Source organism: Neomonachus schauinslandi, chromosome 1 (assembly GCF_002201575.2).
Source record: "Neomonachus schauinslandi chromosome 1, ASM220157v2, whole genome shotgun sequence".
NCBI classification, from domain to species: domain Eukaryota; kingdom Metazoa; phylum Chordata; class Mammalia; order Carnivora; family Phocidae; genus Neomonachus; species Neomonachus schauinslandi.
Window position 1 is genome coordinate 120,026,841 of NC_058403.1, and position 27,035 is coordinate 120,053,875.

Here is a 27,035-nt window from a genome sequence, read left to right on the forward strand (position 1 = left end):
GGGTAGGGAGGAAGCCATGGCAGTGCTAGGGAGGAAGAGAAAAGTACCTGCTGTCACCTAGGCTTTGATTTGTGCAAAAAGCAATTTATAAGAGATATTTCATCTTTAATAGAGGGTCAAAAAGTCAACCCACATGATTATGTCATCTCCTTACTGACAAAGGCAGAGGTTTTAAAGCACTCTGACATACCCACTGGGTGGGAAAGGAAATGTGATCCAAGATCTTCATTGTGAAACTGTTTCTAATAGCAAAGGATTGGAAACAACACAAATGTCCATCAGTGGTGGACAAGCTAAACAATGGAATACCTGCAAAAGAATGACATTTTCAATGCACAGAAATAGAAAGATCTCCAGAATGTATTAAGTGAGAAAAAACAAAGCGCAGAGCACTGTGGAGGACTGCGCGGCCATTAGGTGAAAGGGAAAGCGAAAAAAATCAACGTGTATCTATCGTTGCTTACATTTGCAAAAAGCGGGGAACTCAAACTTCACTGTGCATTAGAACCACCCAGAGGGCCTTTTTAGCCATACTTCAAACAACATCAACCTCGCTTTTATCTGGGGGAGGGATGTGGAAAGTACCCACTTTCCTTGCCCAGAGTGCAACTGCCCAGCTTTCCTGACCCTGGCCGCCCACCAGCCCGACTGGGCCACGGGCGCAGGGCTTCAGACAAAGGCCAGTAAGTGGCCTCTTTCCTAATCACTCCAGCAAACGCCACGAAACTGTTTCTTAACCCTCAAGCGGCTGCTGAATGTGAGAAGTTCAAGGCGTTGGAAGGAATCCCGCAGGAACCAAAGAGTTGGGGCCAATAAAGCAGCCCCCCCCACCCCCATCTCCTCCTTCCTTGGGAGGCGACCTGAAGGTCTGACTGAAGGTGGCCGAGGGCCGGGATAAACCTGGCCCTCCAACAACCCCGGTCCCCGCCCCGCCCCCGCGAAGGGGGAGGAGCGACGGCTGCCAGGGAACCTCCCGCGGGCTTTGTGCGCGCCTGAAATCCAGCTGTCGCCGTCCTGCAGAGCCCCCTGCCCCCGGAGGGCGCACATTTCCGGCCCGCCCACCACCCGGATCGCGTCCGGAACCGCTGCGCCCGCAGAGCCCAGAGCTGCTCCTGCCCGCTCCGTGGCCGTCCCGCCCCAATAGCCCCCCGAAATGCCGGTCGACTTCACCGGGTACTGGAAGATGCTGGCCAACGAGAATTTCGAGGAGTACCTGCGCGCCCTCGGTAAGCAGCTGCCCGCGGCGCTCGGCCCCGGGGCGCCCCGCCGGCCAGCGGCTCAGGGACTAGCGGTGGGTTCCCCAGAGCCCTCCCGAGCCCGCCGCCCGCCTGCCTCCGCCGGGGCCAGCCTCCGCTCCCTGCGCCCGTTAACTAAAGGGCCTCCGCCGCCAGGGCTCCGAGGGTGGCCAGCAGGCTGCCAACTGGGAGGGTGGGTGTTGTTAGAGCTAATTAGTGGTAAATATCTGATAGTGGCTCTAGACGTGGATAACTTCATTAGGAAAGCTGGGTTTAGTTTGCTAGTTTTTGTTTTAAAGAGTCAGTGTAAGGGCAGTAAACTTTGTTGCAAGAAAAAAAGAAGAAGAAAAAGAAAGAAAGAGGGAAAGAAAGAAAAAAAGAAAAAAGAAAGAGAAAGAAAGAAAGAGAGAGAGAGAGAAAGAAAGAAAGAAAGAAAGAAAGAAAGAAAGAAAGAAAGAAAGAAAGAAAGAGAAAGAAAGAAAGAAAGGCACAGAACTGGCTGCTCGCTAAGACAGCGCTAAGCGAGCAGGGAACCCCAAAGGTCCTGCTCCCCCTCCCCCTGGGAGGAGCTGGCTCCTGGGGCCCCGCTACCTTGGGGACAGTTCTCTGAATTTTCCTGCCAACTCTCTGCCCCTCTCTTCCCTGGCACCCCCTGCAGATGTCAATGTGGCCTTGCGCAAAATCGCCAACTTGCTGAAGCCAGACAAAGAGATCGTGCAGGATGGCAACCATATGATCATCCGCACGCTGAGCACTTTCAGGAACTATATCATGGACTTCCAGGTTGGGACGGAGTTTGAGGAGGATCTGACAGGCATAGATGACCGCAAATGCATGGTGAGGATTTGCATATACCAGGGCATCTCCTGCCCAGGGGGCCTGACCAAAGGCTGGGCTACTTCATCTGGGAAGGGAGCGAGGGCCCTTGTATTTTAGGGACCAGGGATCTTCACACTGCCAGCCCACAAAGTTGACAGCACGGACTCATCAAGCATACCGCTCTGTCTAAACAGGATAATAATGGTTATGAAAGCTGCAGTTTGTTGAGTCTCTGCTCAGGCACTGAGCCATGTGCTTTATACATTCAACTTCACCTAATCCTCACAACAACCTGTGAGGGAGGTTTGAGTATGCCCATTTTACAGATGAGGAAACAGTCTCAAAGAGATGAGTAACATGCCCAGAAGAGCACTGTGAGGGAGGGGCTGGGCTGGAACTCCCCACAAGTCTGTTGACTCTGTTCGCCTCTGGCTGTAACACCGGGGCATAATGGAGGAAGGAAAGAAGAAACACAGGGAACCCTTTTCAAGTGTAAAACTTTCTAGCTGCTCTAGCATGAAGCCACTCTGGGAAGCAGGGGACATCACGATCTCCCAGAAGCCTCTGACCTGCCCCACCTCGTCCCCAGACTGAGACCTGGCTCCTGGCCGTCCCCTGCCCTGCCCTGCCCTCCACTGCCCACTGAGCTGCCTTGGAACTTTGCAGCCAATCCCTACTCAGCGGGTCCGTGCCTCTGCAGCCGGGGCTAGAGGAAGCCTTCCTGCAGGAGGGGGAGGGAAGGCAGCAGCGCATCCCCCAGGGCGGGAAGCTGATGACCCGGACACCCCAATTAGCGTTTCCACAGCAAACTCTGGAAGGTCAGCCCCAAGTCTCCACCAACATTCTCGGGTCACTGGAAGGTCAGGGTGCTCCCGGAATCCCTTTCACAGTCTTGGCTCCAGAGCTAGTGTATGCTCACCCCCAGGCAGCTGCCTTCTCCCCTCCCCCTCCGGCCATTTACCTAAGGTCTGCTGTGTGTCCTACAACCATGCCAGTTATTTTACACGCAGCCCAGTGAGGGAGAGATTCAGGACCCCATAATATGCAGTGGCCAAGGCTCCGAGAGGGGAAGGGACTTGCAAGAGATGGGATTTGAACCCTAGGCCTTTGGACTTTGAAGCCCATCCTCCTACTCTCAGCCAGGCGCCTCTCTGCTGGTCGCCTTTGCAGAGCCCAGATGGTGGAAGTTTGCTGCGACTGTGGTTGAAGGGGTGCCAGTGGGTGAGGATAAGGAGCCCCAGGCCTGGACTCCTCACCACCCCCTTGTTGATTCATCTGACAGGAGTCAGGAGTCAGTGTCTGGGTCTGCTGTTTGGAATGATGGCAGAAGAGGGGGTAGCCAGCAGGAGGGACTGTCTTTGGAGAAGCCAGTATGATTGTAGAAACCTGTCAGCTTGTGCCTTTAAAGGACCTAAGGCCTCGGAATCCTCGGAGGGGCTCACAGTGGGAAAGGAGAGCAACAGACAGCGTCCGCCTTGGCGAGGTGGGGCCCTGCCTTTCAGATCACTGCCCGGGATCTGCTCCCTGGCCTGCTGCATGCAACTGCACTATGAGGACACTCCTTGTTGCCAGCTCACTCTTAGGGTGCTCACAGAGCACATCAGACACCCCTATTTGTTTTGGGTCACTGCAACCTCTGGAATGTGCTGGCTTGTACTTACTTGGCTAATCATCTTCTGTCTTGTATTCCCTGCGTCATCCGATAATGTGTGAAACATGAATTGATCACCTAGTAATACGAGCTGGTGCTCATTAGTGCTGACTATGCAACATGTCGTGTTACCATTTTATTTCAACTCACTATTCACGGTACTGTTTTCAACCCCATTTTACAGATAAGAAAACCAAGGCAGGATTTTTCATTGTGAGACGTTTGGGAGGTTAAGTAAGTGGCCAAGGGAGGATTTGCATTTTGTCAGCTCCAGAGTCCCTGCCGTTCCCCACGGCCCTGGACCCACTGCTTTCCTCCCACGCTCATCACTACACCAGGCACAGGGACGTGGAGGAGAATGTTGCAATCCCTGATGTCCAGGAGCTCACAGTCTTTGTGGTGGAGACAGACACACAAACTGTCAGAACATAGTGTGATCAGGGGTGACAAAGGGAAGTACCCAGAGGAGGGGATCCCAGAAGGACTTCTGGAGGAGGTGACTTCTACACAAGACAAAAGCGATAGAAGGGAGGGTTTCAGACACAAAGGAAGGGGCACATGGCCGCCTTCTTTTCTCAGCCCAGCAGAAGGACATTAGGACAACCCAGGTGACCAGATCGGGGAGCCCAGCAGCTGGGCAAACCAGATGGGATTGGACTAGGCCTCATGGTCACCTTTGCTGTCGCAGGACTCAGGGCGGCCCCCTCTCAGGTATACGGCACTCACATACCTTGCTGTTGCTGTTGGGGGGGGGTGGACGGCCCCCCTGCTCCGGCCTCCCCTTGGCCCTTCACATTACAGAGAAGCCCTTCTTGGGGCTGCCAACTGGATGGAGGCCTACAGGGAAGAGCATGGCCAGGGGAGGGTGTAGGAGAATAGAATTACAGCAACTGTCCGGCTCGAGGCTTGCAAATGCAGAGGAGCTGCCTGCCTAGAGGCCACCTTGGCTGAGGTGTGTGGGGCCCGTGGGGGTCTTGGGCAAGGTGGTTGCCAGAGGTAACTTTCACCACTGCCCCTTCTGCTCCACACGATCTGCACCCACCTGCCAGGAGCAGCATCCAGGAAGAGGCCAATCTGTTCTCAGCATCAGGCTGGCTTCATTCTGAGCTTCCTCACAAGGGTCTCGTTTCTCACCTGGGATCATTCGTTCATCTGTGTTGTTCATCCCTTTCCCTTTCACAAGCATTTCATGGTGCTTACTCTATCTTGGCAGCCCCTGTGTTACTGAGATGAACTGCACAAGATTCCTGGCCTCATAGAGCTCAGGGCAACGGGGAGGCCAGCCACGCAGTGATTGCTGTGTGGATGGGGGCAGGTCAGCCAGAGGAGGACCCCCTACTGGGTCTGGGAGGTCCGGGAAGGTTCCCACAGGAAGTAGTCTGAACAGCGGCTTGAAGGATAGACAGGAAACAGCCAGGCAAACCGAAAGGGGACAAGAGGAAGGCCAAGGCCAAGGGAAGAGCAATTGGTAAATGCTATTTCAGACCTGTCCCATCCCAGGCTCTGGGTTCAGCCCTGGGGACCCAGAGGCAGCAAGGCCTCCGGAGCACCCAGGCCCATGGAGGAGCCAGATGCATCTTCAGGCCATTTTCTTCAGTGAGGGAAGCCCAGGGGGCTGAGGACCACCACGGTGTGGAGGGGTGAGGAAGCAGTGGTCATCAAAGTTGCCCGGCTGAGGGGACCTTGAAAGACCAGTAAGAATTAGGGCAGACGTGGAAAAGGGATAGAGCATTCCAGGCCAAGGGAACCATAAGGACAAAGGCCCAGGGGTCAGAAAAGGCCCGGTTGGGAGAGGGTTTCAGAGGGGAGAGAGGGGCAGTCCACAAAGACTGGAGTGCAAGATGTAGCCGGGGAAGATGGGAGTGATGAGGACCCAGCAGGGAGCCTAGATGCAGCTCTGACTGGCTACAGGGACCCCTTGCCAGGAGGCGCACAGTCAGACTGACACCCTTCCCCAAAAGGCCCAGGGGCTTGCTGGCTCAGTGACCTCTGGTTCTGCCTCCTTCTGTGTGAACAATGTCTGTGCTCTAGAACTGCGGCCTGCAGATGTGTTTTGTTTGGCCTGCACAATGTTTGAAAAATTTCAGAGCCAGTTGCCAAAGATTGCCAGAGATTGTGAGATTTCATAGAAAAATCCGTATTTCTGGCTGTTCTAACCAACCAAGTCAAGATTGCTGAAAACACTGGGTGCCCATTTCTTCCACCCTGGGTGCTGTGTGGGCCCCCGGGACACTGTCACAGTGCTCCCTTTAGATGAGACATTCTCCACCTCGCCATAGGCCTCACCCCACCCCGTTACCTGAGGTCAAGCGGCCAGATGTCTTTGTTTGCCCTGTGGGTTCCTTAGAGTGGCGGTTCCCGAAGCGCGGACCTGCAGCAGCAGCACAAGAATTAGGGAGAGACATAAATTCTCTAGCCATAGCCCTGGCCTACTGAATCAGATCCTCTGGCCGTGGGGCCAGCGGTCTGGGGTTCAATGAGCGTGCCCCACGGCTCTGATGCCGCTGAAGCTTTAGAACCACTGCTCTGGAGGAAAGAACCACCTCTGTGTACCTGCATCTCCATAAACAGTGGGAAAACTAGAACGTCAGCTGCAGAGGGCCACGGGCCACTGGTTGGTTGGGTCCATGGACTTTGCCATCCGTGCCCAGAGCCACCGGGGAGTGGCTCTCCGTTCTCCCGCCAGGCTGAGGGCTGGAGGACGCAGATCTGTGTGGCCGGGATCACACAGCTCACATTTCCCGGTCTGTTCCCGGTCCGTTTGACGTGACCCGCAAGCAGCAGGGGCTGTCATTTTGGTGGAAATGTGTAAGGCCCGGGTGTGGCTTTGCTCTGCGCTGCCTCCTGCACGTCTTTATCCACAGAAAGGAAACCTCCAGCCCGGTCTGAAACCAATATCATGTATTAAACCTAGCCCATGGAGTTTGGCAGGGTGGGGGAGCCAGAATGAGGAAGGTGCCCCTCAACTTCAGGTAGTGTTCCCCACTCCTGGGCCCAGGAATCCCTTGGAATGAGGACTGATCAGGTTCCTTGTCCCCGGCTGTCCCCAGCAGGAGCTGCGTTTGTGGTAGAAGGCAGCCTTGGTCAGCAATCACAGCCGGGAGCCCCACTCCCGCGCGGTGGCGACAAAAAAGCCATTTGTCATCCCACCGGGGACACTGGGTCAGGCTTGCCCTGGAGGGGGCACCTTTGTTCATGTGGGAGCCTGGCGCCTCCTCCTGTTGATGTGGCTTCTTCTTCAGATCCAGCTGTGAACTCAGGATGACCCCTTGCACAGAGCCTCCCTTCCGCTCTCCCAGCCCTCCACCCCTCCGTTGCTTTCTTTGTTTTTATTGTAAAAGGAAAAAAAGAATTCAAATAGCCCAGGAGAGAGTGGACTGCAAAGGAAAGGGTCCCTTCCCCCACTTGGCCTCATTCCCGCTCCCCAGAGGTTATCTCTGCTACTGTGTCTGTGGATCTGTCGGAAATTGTCCTCGAATATAGAAGCTGTCTATCTATTGATCAGTTAAAAAAAAGCGGGGGAGAGAAAGAAATCCACTCCTTGGCGTGTTGTTTTCTCACTCAATGCTACTTCTTGGGCATCTTTCCATATCAGTGTTTATAGATTTTCTGAATTCTCTCTCCTTTAACCATGTGTTTCCTCCACTTCCTGCCCTGACTTCCTTCCTTCCATCCAACCATCCATCTATCCATCCCCCCATACATCCATCTAATTATATATGGTAATGCATGAAACCCACCAAATTGCTATTAACACTTTGGTTTAAATTCTTGCCAGCTTTCTGATCCTGTTCTTGACTCATTAATGGATTTTTTCTGGTTCATATTTTAAAAGAAAACAGATGGCAGAATTAACTCCCTGGGCCACCAAGCTATGAATGCCCTCAGATTTGGGAGCCTCCTGACTCCTTTCCAAGATGGAAACATGGGGTCTCTTTCATGTCTTCGCTAAAGTTCCCTGACCTTTGAAATCGGTGTCAGCAGCATGCTTTTGAGGATTACAAAAAGAAGAATTAAAGCAACCCAAATAAAATGCCCAAAGTAGCTTTCAAGAATCACACTGTTGTGTTAGGTTTTGTTTTTTGTTAGGCAGGAACAAAGGGAAATAACATGAACTAAATCCTTACCAAGCGCCAGGCCTGCACCAGAGATTTTAGCACTTTTCCTCTTTTGGTCTCCACAGCAAATGCTGTTCTGTAAGTGTCTTTGTGCCCATTTTGGTGATGAGTCTCTGAGGCTCAGAGAGGTGAAGAGCCTTTTAGCCCCGGGTCACCCAGCCAGCTGGTGGCAGAGGAAGGATTCTAAGTGGTCTATTTCTAAAGCTCTCTATTACAAGGTGTCCCGCCCAGCTCAGCTGAGGGCCAGCACCTTAGGTCCTTGTGAGCCCAGCACCGCCTGGAGGCGAGCATAGAGTGCTGACAAGGCCTGAGGTGTGGAGAGGAGTGCTGGTATTAGAGTCTGGGTTTGAATCCTCCTCCATTACCCAACTGACAGTGACCTTAAATGATCGGACACACTGCCTCTGTCTTCACGTCTGTGAAATGGGCATCATGGTTGCTGCTCTGCCTGCTCACAAGGCAAATTCTGAGGACCATGGAGATAGTCCAGGGGACAGCGCCTTGTGAAGCCACGATACTGTGCGCAATAAGAGGCCAAAAGCCCTTCCGATGCCCTAGGCTGGGGGCAAAGTAATCACTTATGATGGCCAGGTGGCAGTGGGGGCAGCTACCGCTGTTTCTTTTTCTGACCGACATTGCCTGCACCCACCCAAAGAAGCACCTCCCGTTCTGCTGGGAGTTACACCCCCACTCCCCTTGAGGAGTCCGAAGGAGCTGCCAATCACGGTACAGTGTCTCTCGTGGGATGAGCACCTTAAACCAGGGTGATGACAGGTCCCATGACCTGTCACATGATTGTACATGTGACCTCATCTCACCCTTTCCTGGGATTTAATTTAGGGACCCTGGCAGAGAGCTGGGTTCTAGTCCCTCTCAAGTTCATCAGCTGGCGGGATGTAGAGTGCCATGCCACCCCCACGGCTGCATGGAGAAATCCAGCAGGAGGGAAAGAGAAGATGAGGCCAGCAGAGAAGCAGAAATGAGAGAGAGGGAGAGAGAGAGAAACTGCAATGCTGGGGGTTTGGTGGAGCCCCTGACATGAGCCCATCTCCAAGACTTTCCATGTGCGTGAGCCAGCTAGCGCATTCCCTTTCTTTTGCCTTCAGCTATTTGAACTGGTTTCCCGTCTCTTGCATCTAAAAACATCCTCAGAACTTCTGAGTCCACAGATCGTGGTTTAAGAACCGCATCAATAGTTAGAGCCGTAGTTCTCAAACTTGAGCTGCCCACGCCCCTAGGTTTCCAATTCCGGAGGTCTGGAGTGGACCCAAGAATGGGTTTTTCTATTGAGTTCCCAGATGATGCTGATGCTGCCGGTTCAAAGACCACGCTTTTGATAACTACTAAGAAAGAAAAATAAGGATGTGGGCTGGCCCGTGCCCGGGATCCTGTGATGTGCTGCTCATGATTCAGCGTAATAAGCCTGTGCTGGGGTTCCGGGTGTCTGGTTCTGGGGGCTGAATGAGAGCCGAGAGAAGTGGTTCAGTCCCTGCAGATGGAGTCTTCTTGGGGATGCCAAACTTGCAGCGGCCCACGATGGTCTGCAACTGGGCTCCAAGGAGATGACACCAGTGGTTTGTGCAGTGTGCGCAGCAGGTACCAGGAGTGTGTGGGCAAGTATGGGCCACGACCGAGCACTTAGGACCTCTGGCTTTGAGATGAACCTGGATTTGAATCTTGGGTCCACCTTCCAGCTGTGTTTCCTCATCTGTAAAAATGAGCCGGGGTAGCAGTACGGATGGGATTGTTATGAAAATTCCGTGTGGTGGCGAATTATTTCATTTTTTCTATTGCTGTGTAACAAACCACTCCAAAACATAGTGCTCCCAAATTCCAAGCAATAGCAGTGGTTTATTTTGTTCATGAATCTCCAGTTTGGGCAGAGCCCAAAGGGGGTGGCTGATCCTTGCTGCATGTCCTGCCAGCAGGGAGCTGGGGGTCCCTGTTCCCTATGGCCTTCACACTCACTGTCTCCTGGCTGCTTGTGCTTCCTCAGATCATGGCAGCTGGGTCCCAAGAATGACAGGGCCAAGAGAACAAGGCAAAAGGGTGTGACACTGTGGTGATCTGCCTAGCTTCCAAAGTCATATAGCCATATTTTGCCGTATTCTGTTGGTTAAAGCAGTCGCAGGGCCTGGAACCAGAAGAGGTGAGTGGGCAGGACACCCCCTCTGCCCTCCCCTCCAGCCATCTGGAGGCTGTAAGCTGAGGGCTGTCTTCCGGGCCCCTTCGCCCCACGGAAGGCTTCTCTGGTAATCGGCCCCTGAAACTCAGGTCCAATTGCCAACCTTTCACATGGGCTTGGGTATTTCTTCATATTTGACTTAGAGTTGATTGAGAACTCTGACAGCAAGCACTGTGCCTGGTTCACAATAACTTCCTCCCTGGGAAGCATTTTTGTAGCTATCTCTGTTGTACAGATTGAGTTGTGCTAGGGCATGCGTGAACACACACACACACACACACACCAGCCCTCGCCCTCCAAACAGGAACCCCAGGGCTCTGTCATGCTGCCTGAAATTCCAATACTAGAGCACATTTATTTTGGCTAAATATCCCATGACTTTTCTAGGTGTTTCTTTTTTCTTTTTTTTTTTTTTAGATCTTATTTATTTATTTGTCAGAGAGAAAGAGAGCAGAGGCAGAGGGGAGTGGCAGGCAGAGGGAGAGGGAGAAGCAGGCTCCCCACTGAGCAGGGAGACCAATGTGGGGTTCCATCCCGGGACCCTGGAATCATGACCTGAGCCGAAGGCAGACGCTTAACGACTGAGCCACCCAGGCACCCATAGGTGTTTCCTTTAATAAGCAAATACCTTAGAGTGCTAGTTGTCTTTAATACCGGGGTATTAATGAGTCTGTCCTTCCTTGCCCCCTGCTCCCCTTCTTTCTTTCCTGACCTGAGTGTCCAAGGACAGCAGAGGAGACTCTGGGGAAGAGCTGTATAAACAAGATGGACATGGACGGTGTATAAACCAGGGGTGGAGGATACTCCAGGCTGCAAAAATCCACCTTGACCAGGCTTAACAACATAACTGGCTCTGCACTCAGAAAATGAGGGGGGAGAAATCCCGTCTGCCGGTGCACGAGTCAGAAAAATCATCTTGCTCTTTGGCTCAGAGATCCCACTTCTGTGATTATATTCCAGGAGAATCATTCAAAAGAAAGGAAAAAAAAGCTACATGTATTTGCACGAAGCTATTTGTTTGTAGCTGTGTGGTAATAAGCCTCACCAACCCACATAGAAGCGCAGGCCACCGTCCAGGGGCCTCCAGGTGGCAGGCTCTGCCCTAGCACTTTACATATATTATTTAATCCCCCAACAATCCTGGAGAGGAGGTGCTACTCTCATTTTACAGACGGGGACCCTCAGGTGCCGCCCGGGGTCACACTGCTGGTTAACCATAGCCCTGGGTTTCAACTTCACATCTCTCTGACCCCGACCCTGCGTGGTTGACAGAGCTGGCTGCCTCCTGCTGGTGTGGCCAAGTGCCACATAACCACAGGTGGCTAGAGTGACTGTGGCTTTTTAATTCCATAGACCGCTACGTAGCCACATAAATGATCACTGTGACGATAAATGAAAAGTGTTTATGGGCAACCAGTCAACAAGTTCCATAGATTCTGCTTCTTAGCTTCTCTTTCCTCTTCCCCCTTCCACCACACCCACAGCTCTGACTATCTCATGCCAGTAACAATAATAACAATAATAATAATAATAAACCCCTGTTGAGTTTACTCCTATGCACTAGGCTCAGCATTTTCCGTGAATTATTTCTGCACATGGATCTCCCATCCACCATCCTCAATACTTCAGCCCATCCTTCACATTCTAAAAAGGGAATCTGACCAGATCGCTCCCTAGCCTAACCCCCAGGGGCTCCCCAGTGCTGACAGGCCAAGGCCAGAGGGGGCTCAGGCTTTTGAGGACATGTCCATGCTGCCTCTCCAGCTCCATTCCCTACCTCACTCCTTATCCTTGTCGCCCCCCCCCCACCACCACCACCACGTGCAGGTGGCTTCACTTGCCATCCACCTTTGCATCTCTCTGCTCACTTCCTTGGGATAAGTCTCCTGCTTCCTCCCCTGGCCGAATAAATACCCATGGTCGAGACGAGCCCGGGCTCAACTGTTCCACCAATCTTGTCCTGACCCCCCATCCCACTGTCCCTCTCTGCAGCCATTGTTCCCAGGGCACCTGTGACCCTTGTTCATGCATTCGAGATGCTAGACAGGGGGCCCACACTTTGCATGTTCAATGCCTAGCACAGAGGGCTCCAGTGTGTTTGTCAAATGAGTGTTAAATAAAAATAGCAGGACCTCAAACAATATAAATGGTAGATCCTATCACTGCAAGATCCATTTGCCATTTTATAACGTTTGTTGGATGTTTCCCACGTGCTAAGAATTCTAGGCACTTTCCATGCACGAATTCTTTTAATCCTCACAACTCTGTAACAAGATGGCAGAATTCTTCCTGTGTTGTACATGGAATGAATGAAAGGCAGAACAGGGATCAGTGGTCTGAGATGAGGTAATTGGTGGAGCCAGAATCTGGATCCTGGCTGTCTGACTCCAGATTGTTGCCAGAGGGGAGTGGCATCCTTGTTCTGTTAAGAGTCACAGCTCTGGAAGAATTTCTCCGTGAGGCTTTTGAAATCTCACAGGCAGTGACCCCAGTGAAGTAGTGGTGTCATGGGCTGGAACTGTCAGGGGCAGAGGAGCGGGGTCTGCTTTGCATCTCGTTCCCCTCCGCAGTGGAGGCTGTCCACGGCCCAACTCCCTCTGAGGCAGGGCCTGGCGGTGGGGCTGAGTCATAACCGGTTTGGAGTCCCATCTACACCACTTACAAACTGGGTGGCCTTAAACAAGTTATTTCACCTCTCCGTGTCTCTCCTTGTCTGTGAAATGGGGATAATTATAAAGTCAGGAATACCTACTACTTCATGGTGAGGATTAGAGGCGAGAAAGTCTGCAATCGTCTAGTCCATCAGTAGGAGCTGGTACTATTAATTCTCTCCTCCTGTAAACTTTGTCCAGAAGACAAACTCTGGAGGTGGCGACATGCGTGGGAAGGACACCCGGCCATCCAGAGAAGAGCTAGCAGAGTTACGTGAGTGGAGGCGGGCCTGCAAGGGCATGTGCCTCTCCACGGTCATAGAGAACACGGCACAGTTCCACATGAGCCCTGTGACCTTCTCCAGCCCCATTTCCCTCCTCCCCATCCAGAACGTTGGCCTCGCCTTGACACTCATTTGACAAACACATTGGAGCCCTCTGTGCTAGGCATTGGACATGCAAAGTGTGGGCTCCCCCTTTCTAGCATCTCAGATGCAAGGCCAGCCGCAGAGGGAACTATTGTCTGTGTCTGACACTGAAATGGGTCCTTGCAACCCCTTGTGTCATTTCATCCTGTTGGCTCTTGCTCTGTGGCAGGACTCACCAGCCCCGCTTTGCAGATGAAAACATGCAGGCTCAGAAGGTGGGGTACACTGCTCAGGGTCTCTCTGCTGGAAAGATATAGGGATGGATTGGGGCTCAGGCCTGCATCTCTCCAAGGCTGTCATTGGGCCCCCCGAATGCCCAGCTCAGGCAGGCAAGCCATGGTCCCCTGGTGGGGCCAGCCCCAGCCCCACAGCCTGCCAGGCACTGTCTGGCAGCAAAAGCATCCATGGCAGCAAGGTGCTCATGTGGGAACAGTGGGCAGGTCGTGGGTTCAGAGTTGGGCCGAAGTGGGTCGAAACCATGACTGTACTCTTCCTGGCTAGAGTGGCCCTGGGTATGATGACTAAGTGCTCCAGGACTCAGAAGCACACCGTGGCTAACCCATTTCTATAAGGCTAATCTATGGAAGAATAAACAGCTACATTGCCTGGGATAGTTTGTCTAAAAAAAAAAAGAAAAAAGTATTCATTGCCCGAAAAATTATAAGAGTGCCCCTAGAATGTTTTCTGCCACTTGTTCATTCATTCTACAGCTGGTAATATGCATTTTCTCTGCTGTAGATTCCAAGGTGGGGGTTGGTATCCTGCAGTGAATAAAAGGATCCCAGACCCCAAAGAGCTCTCAGTCGAGAGATCCTGACCTGCTGACGACTCCTCCTCAGTTACTGAGCTAGCATCTCTTATCTTGTGGGAGCTGTTTGTTTCTGTTTGCCTTGAAAGATAAAAAATAGAAGAAAAAAAAAAAAGAAAAGAAAGATAAAAAGTAGAAACCAGAGGCTCTTGTGAAAGGGATGAAACCTTGGTGGACTCTGCCCTGCGTAGCCCCTCTGAGCACTCTCTGGCAGGATGGCTCCTCCCTTACTCCGTGACAGCCCCCGCCCCCCCTCCGCCTCCAGGGTGGACTTGATAATAAGCTGAGTCCTTGCCCTGCCTCAAGTAGCAGGCCCCTCTGCCTGCCAGATAAGCAAACATCCGGATTGCACCAGGTCTGGCTGGTTGAGGCCACAAAGATGGAAAGTGCAGGAAAAGAGAGGCTGAGTCATCTCCCCAGTAAAATCTGGGGTTAGAGGTGCAGGGTCAGGTTCCATGGGGAGGGTCATGCCGAGAGAGTCCAGCTGGGCAAAGCTCATTTAGAAGCCTCCCTCATGCAGCCCCTGGCCTCCCTGTAACTGTCCAGGCTGTTCGCTCTGCCTGGGATGCCCTCATTCCTCTTTTCCAATTTCTACTTAACCTAACTCTCATGGGGTTTTCCAGTGTCAATTCCAGCATTACTTCCAGCATTAATTACCTCCTCCTGGAAGCCTTCCCTAATAGACCTCAGTCCCTATTTCAGAGACTGATGCGATGCCTTTCCGCTTCCACAACTACCATCACCTGCCTCTACCCAGCACTTGCCATTCTGCTGGAATTCTCTGCTTGTCTTCTTCTCTCATAGTCTGTGTGCTTTTGAGAGTAGGGTCCTCGCCTCACCTGCCTCTTTTTCCAGCACCCAAGGCTAGTGTGCAGGTGTCGAACCCACAATTGCCAAATGTTTCCTTGCACAGAACCATGCTGGAGAATCCTGCTCATTCAAGAATCCTCTGAGATCAGGTAGCTGCAGAGCACAGTAGCCGAGAACATGGACTCTGGAGTCAAATCTCATCTCCCTACTATATGGCTGGGTGACCTGAAAGCCTCAGTCTCCACATCTGTAGGATGGCAGAAATATAACTGCTCCAGAAAGAAATATATCTGCTCCAGAAGGATACCCCATGCTGTGTTTAATACCCTGCCCAGCACGTAGTGAGTATTCAGCACATGTTGTTAGGGGAATGATGGTGATGGTGACAATGACAGTGATGCTCTTACTTCCACCAGGAAGCCTTCCCTGCCCCTCCCGGCTGGGTTGGGTACCCACCACACAGCCCAACACAGAACACAGTGGTGTTGATGCCAGTTTCCCTGTCTGCCATCCCCCCAGGCTGACCTGCTCCGTGGCACGGCTGGGCTCCAGCCCAGGCTTCAGTCCCTAGATTGGGACTCTCGGTACTGGGTCCCTGGATTGACTGAGCACAGTTCCACATGGGCCCTGTGACCTCTCCCAGCCCTGTTTCTCTCCTCCCTATCCAGAATGTTGGCCTCATAGGACCTTGAGCTCTCTGAGGGCTTCTTGTTTTAAAATTGATCCTGGGTACTTTCCGGAATGTTTAAGGAATTTTAAAAATGACATGTCAAGATTAGTCTTAACATCTTAGCATTTTGTTTGTCCTAAGAATTGTTACCATTTGTCGTTAGCTCCTTCGTGGCATCAGCATTGCATTCTTTCATGCCCACAAAGGCCTTGTTGTGGCTTTACTGGTTTGTAGTAGTTGCTTTTAACAGCTTTTATGTCTCTAATTACTCGCTCACATTTTAAGGCCTTATTAATTTAGTTTTAATCTGCTTTGAGAGAGAATTGGCTTCCCCCACAGCCCCCGAATGTGCTGATTTTAGATAATTGCCAGCCTCCTAGGAGGGGGTCAGGAGAAGAGGAGTGAGTACATCGCTCACCCAGTCTCGCTTCATGGGCAGCGAGTGGACTTCTCCGCCAGAAAGAACTGGATCCAAGTGATGGCTCAGCCCATAACCCCTAGGAGACTTAGGCTCGTTGCCTAACGAAGTCTAATACTAAGTCTAATTTTTATCAGCTCTCAAGCTTAAAGGTCAAGTGAAACAGAAGTACCTGGCACTTGGCAGGTTCTCTGTTACCTTCCCTGACCTTCCCATCTGCTCACTCATTTAACACAGGCACCAGAGGCTGAGAACCTTCTTATTGTCCCAGGAACCCTCAAAGGGTGAAGCACACTTTAAAATCAAACTGCAGGAGGAATGGCCAATTTGCATCTTTTAGCAAGTCACATCATGTACAGGAGGCGTCTGGTCACTGTCTGGTTTTTCCGTCCCCCACCCCTTCCAAAGTTTCAAGAGCACAGGCTTTGGAGTCAGACCTGGGTCAATCCTGGCTCGGGCTTTTGCACACATGGCTGCCTCCCTTCTGACCTGGCTCTGGAACCACAGAGACAGTAAGTTTCAGCCCCAGCCATCTCCAGTGGGGGGGTCCATAAGCACAGGGCTTGCTGGAGCTGCATGGGCAAGTGGGGAGGGTTCCGTGATCAAGCCTCCCCCTGCTCACTGGAACGGGTGTTTGGGGCATGTAGGAGTTTTAACAACTGTCACACATCCCTGGGAGGCAGGTTGAGTCCCACTCTTTGTAGACTGTGACGGGTCACTGCCAAGAGATGCGTCCATGCAGTGGGAATGGTCTGTCACTCTCAGTACAGATCATCTGCATGGGGCAAGGGGGCCTCGGGACCCCTGGGCCGTGCTTCCTAAGCAGCACCAGCTGGGGTTTCTAAGCGGTCGGGGGAGCTGGGTAACGGCTTTTGAAGTGACAGTTTCCCTTGTCAGGGTTCATCTGTAGGTGCATGTCTTTCTGGGAAAGCCGCTGACAAGGCCGAAGTGTTAGAGGTTATTTGTTTTTTGTTTTTTTGGTTTTTTTTAAAGATTTTATTTATTTATTTGACAGAGAGAGACACAGCGAGAGAGGGAACACAAGCAGGGGGAGTGGGAGGGGGAGAAGCAGGTTTCCCGCGGAGCAGGGAGCCGGATGCGGGGCTCGATCCCAGGACCCTGGGACCATGACCTGAGCCGAAGGCAGACGCTTAACGACTGAGCCACCCAGGCGCCCCAAGGTTATTTGTTTTTAATAGAAAAGATAGACCGACTTCACTTTACAACCCACCACCCTGGACTCCAGCCCTTTTGCAGACCTGCAGGTCTCTGCGGTGAGGATTACTTAGGAAAGGAACTGAAGGGGTGCCTGGGTGGCTCAGTCGTTAAGCGTCTGCCTTCGGCTCAGGTCATGATCCCAGGGTCCTGGGATCGGGCCCCGCATCAGGCTCCTTGCTCAGCGGAGAGCCTGCTTCTCTGTCTGCCTGCCGCTCCCCCCTGTGCTCTCTCTCTCTTTCTCTCTCTGAGACAAAGAAATAAATAAAATCTTAAAAAAAAAAAAAAAAAAAAGGAAAGGAACTGAAGGTGGCCAGACTCCCCCTTGTCCTTGGAATTGTCTGGGCTTCGTTTCCAGGGTGAGTCCCAGAGCCCATGGTGGGGGTGGGGGCAGCACTGCCTATCCTCATGGTTTGTGCCTTGTCCACCTCAGTCCCCACAGGCATATGCCTTCCCATGCCACTTGGAAAGCATCAGGAACATTCTCTTGCCTCGAATTCCCCCATTAGGCTCTGGTTAAATGGATTAAGCAGCAGTGAGTGTCTGACCTGGGAAACTGGGTTGAATGCCCTCTTAAAGACCCTTTCAGACATGGCATTCACAGGGCAAGCGAATCCTTGTCCCAGATGTTCCTGCTCCTGGCCCAGCGAAGGTGGCTGGCTCTTACTGCAGAAGGAGGTCACAGGGCGAGTTCTTAGGTGCTGGGGAAGGTGTTCATCAGGGGTTATCACAAGAAAACAAGGGACCGTTGTTTCTTACCCGGTCTCCTTCCAACATTACTTCTTTCCTTATTTCCCCTCATCTCTTCTTAGGTCATCCTCCCCGACTCCCCGACTCCCCACCCCTCTTTTCTGTTCTTAGGACAAATCTGATCCTCTGGGGGAGTGGCTGATTTATGCCCACAGGATACAAAGCTTAAAAAGAAAAATCCATTCCCACCGAAAGTGAACATAGGAGAGCCGAGTGGGAGAACTAAATCACCTTTTTGGAGCCATCACTGCTATCAGGGGGAAGTCTCCAAATGGATCTTCTGCTGAAACAAAAACTAATTAGGTTTTAGGGACGTGGACATTGCAGTGCTCCGGGGCGCCCAGCTCAGCAGGCAGCCCCTGCAAAGTCTCCTCTTGGGTCTGGGTCCAAGGCTCCTGGAAGGGAAGGAGCTTCTGAAACATTTAACCATGCTGAATAGCCAATCCATCACTCCCTCACAAACCTCCAACTTCAAACAAAAGCCTTTTAGTTATGGTTCAACTTGGACCAGAAAATCCCCTCCATATCTAAACTCTGGATGCCTTGATTACCATGACTTAGTGCCTCATATGCCAGCCCTGTGCATTTTATGTATTTTTTCTCTCATCCTCAGCACACCTTAGGAAAGTAGGTCTCTTGGTTGTCTAATGCCACATAGCAAAGCACCCCAAACCTAGTAACTGAAAAGGGCAACCATGCATTCCCATGATTCTGTGGGTTGATTGGGCAGTTCTGCATGTAGCTAAGGCTCGGCTGGGGTGCGTCAGTTCTCATGAGGTAACCTCTCTCTTGTCCTCCAGGCTTCTCCCCCTGGCTTTTCTCCCCAGTAGAATAGGCTGGCCTTCCTCGAAGCACAGTAACTCAGTTCCCAGAGGGGAGGGTTCTGAGAGACCAAGCCCCCAGCGTTCATGTGTTTATAAAGGCGCTGCGTGCATCATGTCCCATTGGCCAAAGCAAACCAAATGGCCAAGGCCAGGGTCATTGTGGGAGGGGACTTCACAAGGGTGTGAATATGTGATTCACTGGGGGCTACCCACGGAACAGTCGGCCACAATACATAACACTAATCCCTCTTTCCTAGATGAGGGCACTGAAGCTCAGAGAGGTGACTCCCATTGCCCAGAGTCTTTCCTCATAGCTAGGGACAGAGGTCCCAGGTCTGTTGACTCCGAGGAACATGCTCTTTGCTGACAGTACTGGGTCAACCTGATACAGGTGGAGGGAGTACCATGAGAGGGGGCAGGTACCAGGAGCCCAGTGTAGATGATGGCTGACTTTCCAGCCCTCTTTAACCTGGAGGACAGCCTGGCAGTTTCCCCGGTCCACAGGGTGAGTGCCCTCCCTGATGGTTCCACCCAGCAGATCAGAGCCACGGGGCTGTGTGCGGGGACAGGCAGCGCTAGCAGGCATTGGAAACATGCTGCAGGCCACAGTCCCAGTTTGTAGCCTCACACTGTGGCCCCATCTACCCCCCAGCCTTGTTCCTGCCTCTCCTTAAGCCAGGACAGCTTTTACAGCACTAGCTTGCTTGTCCTTACTCACTGTGTTTGGAATGCCTTCCCACTTAAAACAAAAAACAAAAAAACTAGTTAATGTTTCCTGGGAGAATGAGGAGCTCTCCCAGGCACCATAGCCACTATGCTTCCCCTAATCCCAGTGCCAACCACACTGGGCTGTAAGCACCTGGCACTTCTCTGTCTGCCCTTTAGGACCCATCTCTGGCTCCCAGCAACCACACCCAACAGTGGTTGGACTGAACCGAAAGGTGCTCTCCTGGGGGGCGGCTCAGAGTCTCAGCATAATACCCAAGTGTACCTGCAGGCCCCAGAGTCTTCAGCAGATATCTCCAGGTACCCTGTCCTAGGCTGGGAAACATGGGGCATGGAGTCATGCAAGGCTCATGTTCCAGACCAAATTCTTTCCTTGTTAGCTGGGCGACCCTGAGAAAGTCACTTAGCATCTCTGAGTTCAGCCTCAGAGACTATTCTCGTCTCTGTTCTGTCTAACTCACCCAAGGTCAGAGTCAATAGGAACTTGAGGTTGAGAAAGTGCCTTTGGAAACTACCATAGCATTTGTGCGTTAGGGATCCTTCTTTTAAAGGGGCCTGATTGGTAGGGCTCTAAGAAAGGGTTCTCTATACCCAAAGATCCTTCCACCCACTCCTTATATCCCTCCATCTCTCAGGATGCCTGAAATTCTGCTATCCATCATTCTTTTGGTAAGGTATTTTATTATTTATATCCAAATGGTCCCCATTAAAAGATGTCAAATGATCTAGAAAGGGTAACATGTTAGTTCAGGAGAAAAGCCTGCCTTACCATTAATGAACATCACTTTCAAGCTTCATGCCCTGACATTGGTGTTGGAAGGTAAATAGGTGTGAGCTTTCTGGGGATCAAGTTGGCAATACTTATCAAAAGCCTTAAAGATATGCATACTCTTTAATGCAACAATTCTTCGTCTGTAAATTTATTCTAAGAACATGATGTGTTCAGGGGCGCCTGGTGGCTCAGTTAACATCAACATCCGACTCTTGATTTCGGTTCAGATCATGACCTCGGGGTCGTGGGATCGAGCACCATGTGGGGCTCTGCTGGGCGTGGAACCTGCCTTGGGAATCTCTCTCTCTCTCTCTCCTTCACCCTCTGCCCCTCCTGCCTAACAAAAAGAACATGATGTATTCAAAACTGTGTATACCAGGCAGTCTTATTTATAATAGCACAGAATAATAACTAAGAATACAGAATGAGCTAAATAATAGTATGCATATACAATGAAATACTAGCGAGCTTAGCCTCCTGGTCCTGTGACCAGTGCACAGTCACATGGGCCACAACGCACAGAAGGGCCCCTCACTTGGTTTAATGCTCTGCTGTCACCATCTTAAAATTCCGAATCATTTTTTTTCAAAGGAGCCCTTCATCTTCATTTTGCGCTGGGCGCCACAAATTATGTAGCCATTTCCTGAATATTATGTAACAATTAAAATAATGCTTACGCAGAATGTTTATTGAAGGGGAAAATTGCTTCTATTAAATGAAGAAACTAGGGTACCAAACCATAAATGATGTAATCCTAATTTTTTAAAAATAGAAATATATATATGCATTAATAGAACAAGAGAGTGGACATAAATACATCAAAATGGTAGAGTAATTATCTCTGAGGAAGCAAGGTTACAGGTGTTCTTCTTATTCCTGTGCTCTTCTTTGAGCGTTTCTTGCATTTTCCAGCACAGAGGGCATGAATATGCTTATTGACTGTAATATATCTGGCAGAAGCAGAAGTGTGTATATTGTAACTGGGAACCAGCAATCCTCTCCTGGCCTCTGATCCGAGTCTGGAGCCCTTAGTATGCAGAGTAGACTTCTGGATAAACAAAGAGGAGTTCAGTCGACGAGGAAGCCAAATACTCTGACGAGCTCTTTGAAGTCGAGGAATGTCTGATCTCTCAGCCCCCACATCCCTCTGCAGGCCTGGCACGGACAAGGCACGCAGAGAATGGGCATCTTGTCTCGTGGCTTGACTCATTAGTGGTCTCTGCCTGCGACACACCTCATCCAACTTCGTTACGTTCTGATTTGGAAGTGGGACCTTCTGTCTTGGGGCTGGACATGTGCCCTGAGTGATCTCTAGACCCCAGAAAGCAACGTCCCAGCCCCAAGTCCTCCTGTGCTGCTTCTCCCTCAGGGAAACAGGCTCCAGGACCAGAGGTCAGACTGATTCCTGCGCAGAGCTGGCTCCACCTGGCGCGCTGTGTTCCATCGCAGGCTGCATCCCGACAGCAGAGGGCACCAGTCATCAGCAGGCCCTGGAGGGAGACTAGGGCTTGGGAGAAGGAGGCCGCCGTCCTCCTATAAGGAGTGCCCCCACTCACTGCATACTTCTCCTTCTCTCCTGAATCCTGACTGTCCGAACATGCCCGGGAACCCAAGGACCCTGGCACCTTACCTCTATAAAGCTAAGGCCTCTGAGTTAATGGCCTCTGGCCCCCTCCTGTGACAGGGGGGAACATGGGGGCCCAGAGAAGGGGTGGACTTGGCTAGAGCCACATAGTGAACAGGGGCAAACAGAGTCCTAACTGCTACAGTGGGGAGGCAGGGCTTATAACGTGGAACTGCCACATAGGGGAAGGCTGTTCCAGGGGAGGTGGGTAGCTGCAAAGATGGGGCATGCCCTCTGCACCTGCACATAGGTCCCAGTCCAGACCATGAGTTCCTGGACTGTCTCACCTCTGAATTCCAACTCCTAAGCCCTGTATTTCTGAGCGAGCCCTTGCCACTCCAATAAGACTGTGAAGTCTCCCATGGACATAGGCTGAGCCCTGTGGCTTCCCTCCTCCTGCTGTCTGTCTTCCCTTCAGCATGCCCAGCAGTTGGGCAGGGCACAGAGTGCTCAGGGAGGATGAGAGGGCTCGAGGGTGGGGAGCAGGGTGGCAGTGAGCACCAGCCGGGCAGTGGAAGCTTCCCCCTTGTCTCCCAAGGTTCCCTGGAACCCACCTGAGGAGCTTCCAGAGCATGCCTGATGCTGCCGCATCTCTGTGTCTTCATCTTATGGTGATCCACTGAAAACCCCTCTCCCCCCATGTCTCCTTTCCTCTACTTCAGCTCCATTCTCCTCTTCTTCAAGGTCCAGCCCTGTTGCTTCCTCCTCCCAGAGCTTCCCCTTCTCTGACTCTCTGCTGGGATCCCACAGCATCTGGTCTGTAACTCTGGTGACACCGGGCACCTAGGAAAGCAGTGTAGTCTAAGTGGGGAGGAGGGCTTCAGAGCCCCACAGATCTATGTTCTGACCTGACTCTGTCATTGGCCACCTGGGTGAACTTGGCCAGTCCCTTTACCCGCTCTGTAAAACAGAGAAGCTAATCCATGCTCCAATGGACAGTCATGAGGATTTGGAGACAGCACAGAGAGCGCCTGGAAGAGCTGTCGTTGTACCTCCAGCTGGTTATTTACATCTCAGGTCATTCTCCATGAAGTGGAAAGCTCTTGGAGGGCAGGGCTCGAGTCTTTTAGGTGTCCTAACCCTGCAAAGGTTGAAACAATGGAAGGGAGGGAGGGAAGAAGTAACGGTCTGGGAACGGGCAGGGCACTCTGAGAAGTCAACCTCACCTGCAAGGTGCAGGCTGATAGCCCTCTCCCTGCCCACCTGCTGTGTGCCCAGCCTCCGAAGCCCTCCTCCCTTCCCAGCCCCCTACTCAGCCTCAGCTCTGAGATTCGCCACCCTAATGGCTTTTCTCTCCTAATTTCCCCTTTAGGTGAAATCTAGGAAGGTTTTTATAAATTTTAAAACTGATTTGCATACCGTAATAAGAGCACATGGTGGACAGAGTTAGGCTGCAAATTTTCTGTAATGAAATTGACTTGAGCGCACCCTGGGTTATCAAGGTTGGGGCTGCCCCTCCCCCAGCCCCTAGGGGCTGCTTGCTCAAGGATGACCACCCTGTTCTTTTGCTTGGCAGACCACGGTGAGCTGGGACGGGGACAAACTTGAGTGTGTGCAGAAAGGTGAAAAGGAGGGACGTGGCTGGACCCAGTGGATTGAGGGTGACGAGCTGCACCTGGTAGGTCGCTGGTGTGTGGGGTGGTAGGGGGCAGAGCTGGGCCCAGAGACTCTGTTCACTGTTGAGGTCCAATGGACTTTGGAAGAATGCCCTGCGGCTGGGCCTTGGTTCTGCTCTGAAGCTTCTCTTCTAAGGGCCTGGAGAAGACGCTTGAGTGACTTTAAAAACCAAGGGATGTGTTTTCAAGGTCTAGGCTGACTCAGTTGTCCAGCCAGAGGCAGGAGGTGAGGAGGTGCATCAGACATGGAGCTAAGCTCTTTTGCATTCCATGTCTCTTTCTGTTCTCTCAGCAGCCCCATGAGCCAGGTACTATTAGGGTTCCTATTTTGGAGATGGGGACACAGAGGCTTACATCTAAGTTACACAGCTAGAAACCGGAAGAACTGAAATTTGCTCCCAAACAATGTCTGTGTTCACCATGCCAAGTTGTGGCAGGCTAGAACTAAGGAGAATTCTTTAAGCTTCTCTAAGACATGATCTCAATACTCTAGGTCAGGGGAGAACAGGCTTTTCGCAGTTCAGGTGTGGGCCTCCAGCCTGGGAACTCTGGTCAAAGCCACTTCTACTCCACCCGTTGTCTGGGAGAAGCACACACAAATCTAGAGTAACAGTCTTAGCCCCTGGAGGGCTAAAATAACACATGTCCTTTGAAAGGAGACCTCCCATCACTCCTACCCCTTTGGAACTCCCCAACTACCTTCCTTCCGAGAAGAAAAAAAAACCCTTGTCCGGGTGACCTGGCTTCAACTCCTGACTCACTGGGTGTCTTTGAATAAGTGCCTTCCTTCCCTCAGCCTCATCTGGAAAATGCCATCCTGCCACATGGGGGTTCTGCAAAGACCAGAGTCTGTAAGAGCCCTGGGATGTGTGAGTGCTGGGAGGAGGCAGGAGGGCATGACTTTCAGAGGCAGCTTGGGCTAATGCAGAGAGCCTGGGCTGCAGTGCCTGACCTTGCGCCCGTCTTCTCCCTGGGCCTCTATTTCCTCAACTGCAGAGCAATGAGGGAAGATGATGGGATCTCCACTGGCTCTTCCCGCTCAGTAGTTCTGTGGCTCAATGCCAGAAGTTGCAAACTGAGGGCCTCGGGCCTCTTATTTGGCCATCAGTGAGCTTCAAACTTCTTCAGGCAACAATTTAAAAATTAGGAGATGTCACATAAATATTCAGATTTCCAGCCTCCTTCAAACAAAACAAAACACTTGCAAGATGTGGTAACACTGTGCTGTCATTCCTCCTGGCATCTCCACGGGGGCTGCCCTGTAGGCAGGGCATGGGTCTTCTGGGCTGCATTTTAATACTACCTGGGAGCTTTTACTAATAGCTGTTCCAGTGCTCCATCCACTGAGACACTGATACAACTGGTCTAGCCTGGGACCCAGGCATTTTTCAAATTCCCCAGGTACTCCAACGTGCAGCTGAAGCTGGAGTCTCCGTGCTAATTTCCAGCCTTGGCCTGTGACAACCTACTGAGTCCCCTGGGGGCCAAGCCATGCGTCTGGGCCTGATTTCTTCCAGGCCTGGGCACAGACTCTGTCCTGGGCTCAGGCCTGAGGCCCTAAAGCCTTTCGGCCCCTTGAGCATAGTAAGGGAAGGGGAGGCATCAGAAGGTCCTGTTGGCCAGTTTTGAGCTATATCTGTTTCCCAGCCAGCTCTGCCTACAGGGCATAGCAGAGCCCCATCTCCACGGATCCGGTTCAGCTGACTTTCCAAGGAATTGGTTAGTTCCAACCAACTCTTGAGGAAAAATAACAGACATGGAGTATTTTCTAAGTTCCTGCCCCTGCATGCACTGAGCCCCAAGTGTGACCTTGCTCTGGCCAGTGATAAGCATCTGCTTTTGTTTCAGGAGATGAGAGTGCAGGGTGTGGTCTGCAAGCAAGTATTCAAGAAGGTGCACTGAGGCCTGGGCAGACCTGGAGCTCGAGGAATGAGCAGCGTGGATGTGTGGGCCAGTATCCCCTTCTTTTCACAGCATGGGCCGAAATGTCCAGCCGTCCCCAGGCATCTGTTAGCAGAGGCTCTTTCTTGGTTTTGTCTCTTTTCTTTTCCTTAAAACAAAGCCATCACAATAAAAGTGATTTCTCCCCAAGACGTCTGTTTTGAAGAAGCTTCCAAACCCTCCTGTGTTCACTTTTTCTCCGGGGCTTCTGAAGCCATCTTCTCCTGATGCCACCCCTGGGCCGAGGGAGAAATTTATCCACACACCTGCAGATTTAGTCCTGACATTGTACCTGTAAGGTCTTTCCCCACGGGCAGAGGCTTGGGCTCAGGATGTGTGACCTCACATTCAGCTATAGGTGTATTAAGTACCTACCATGTTACATGTCCATTCAGGGCCAAAAAATGTGGTGAGTGCCACAGAAGCAGGAGAAGATGCCCTCCACCCTGGGCACTTAAAGCCTGGTGAAGTAGATCCAACCAACGGAGATCTCCAGCTCCATGGTGTACACATAGGAGATGCTCTAAAAATTATTTGCAAATGAGATGGAACTGGATAGAATTGCAAGCCAAAGCTAGAATGAAGTGAACCTTAATCAAAGTCAATTTCCAGTTGGATTTGATTTCAGAGGCATCATGAGCACATACTTCACCACCCCCAAAACCATTCCCACCTCATCTATGGGCTGCCGTAAAGCCTTCGTTTTCACAGATGAGGCATAACTTGCAAATCACTCTAGAGGAGAGAAAGCAGCCTCGTGTTCACACTAACGTGTAATTGACTGCTAGTGTGCTTCTGCATAAAGGAACTCAGGGAAACTGGAGGGTGAGTGAGGAGATGAGAGACCAGAATAGGGAAAACCACTGGGACACGGAAGACTTACATCCAGGACCCCTTCAACATCAGTTCTGCTTAGGCTGTGCCCTGCCCCTTGTAAAGAGTGCTGGGGTAGGAGTCAGAGGAGTGGAGTTCGAACTCCAACCCCACCACTCACAGGGCAACACCACACGTCTCTGGCTCTCACTTCTCAGATCAGAAAACCCCACTAACAATCTACCTCACCTCCCACGAGGTGGGTTGTGAAGCTTGGTAATGCGTACACAACTTGGAGACTGCCAAGCGCTAGACCAGAGGCTCTCAGACCTGGCTGAACATTAGAACCACCTGCGGCGCTTACAGAACTCCCTATACCCAGGCCGCTCCTCAGAACCAGTTACATCAGAGTGTCTCCAGGTGGGACCCAGGCACCAGTATTTTTTAAAGCTCCCCACGTGATTCTAATATGCCACTCAAGAATCACTGCCCCAGACCGTTGTTTCTAACCTGAGGGTAATCCAGCCCCTGCCTGGGGGCATCTGGCAATGTCTGGAGATACTTGATTTAGCAACTTGGGTGGGGGTTGCCACTGGCATCTACGGGCCAGGCCTGCTGCTAAACATCCTACAATGCACAGGACGGCCCCCACACTGAAGAATTATCCAGCACAGTATGTCAAAGTTAAGGAACCCTGCCTTAGACACGTGTAAGAAATGTTGAATGTTTTTTTATTATCCAGGTCATGTCTCTGGCCTAGACCAGGGAAATGAAAACCCAGAATTGCTGAGGATTTTAGAGACCTTTTCATCTTTGCCCTGGTCTGGCCCTGAAAATAGAGCAGTCAACGGCAAAGAGCCGTATAAAGGCCGTTCACTCATTCATCACACAAATATCTAATGAAGCCCTATTCAGTGCCAAGCACTGAGCTAGCGTCATACCTGCTGGGCATCCAGGAGTT

General features: G+C 51.7%; 1 protein-coding gene across 1 annotated transcript; it reads left to right on the forward strand.

Moving 5' to 3' along the window:
* Window positions 1-828: 828 nt before the first annotated feature.
* Window positions 829-25,414, forward strand: RBP1 (retinol binding protein 1). Its single transcript, XM_021678697.2, has 4 exons — window positions 829-1,226; window positions 1,894-2,072; window positions 23,221-23,322; window positions 25,169-25,414. The coding sequence occupies exons 1-4, from the start codon at window positions 1,154-1,156 to the stop codon at window positions 25,220-25,222; spliced, it is 408 nt and encodes a 135-aa protein (XP_021534372.2). The 5' UTR covers window positions 829-1,153; the 3' UTR covers window positions 25,223-25,414.
* Window positions 25,415-27,035: the final 1,621 nt, after the last annotated feature.

Excerpts from the sequence above, each read along its gene's own strand:
- RBP1 (XM_021678697.2), top strand. The coding sequence starts at position 1,154 with ATGCCGGTCGACTTCACCGGGTACTGGAAGATGCTGGCCAACGAGAAT. Across the intron at positions 1,227-1,893 it reads GGAGTACCTGCGCGCCCTCG|ATGTCAATGTGGCCTTGCGC; the intron begins GTAAGCAGCTGC and ends CACCCCCTGCAG. Across the intron at positions 23,323-25,168 it reads AGGGTGACGAGCTGCACCTG|GAGATGAGAGTGCAGGGTGT; the intron begins GTAGGTCGCTGG and ends CTTTTGTTTCAG.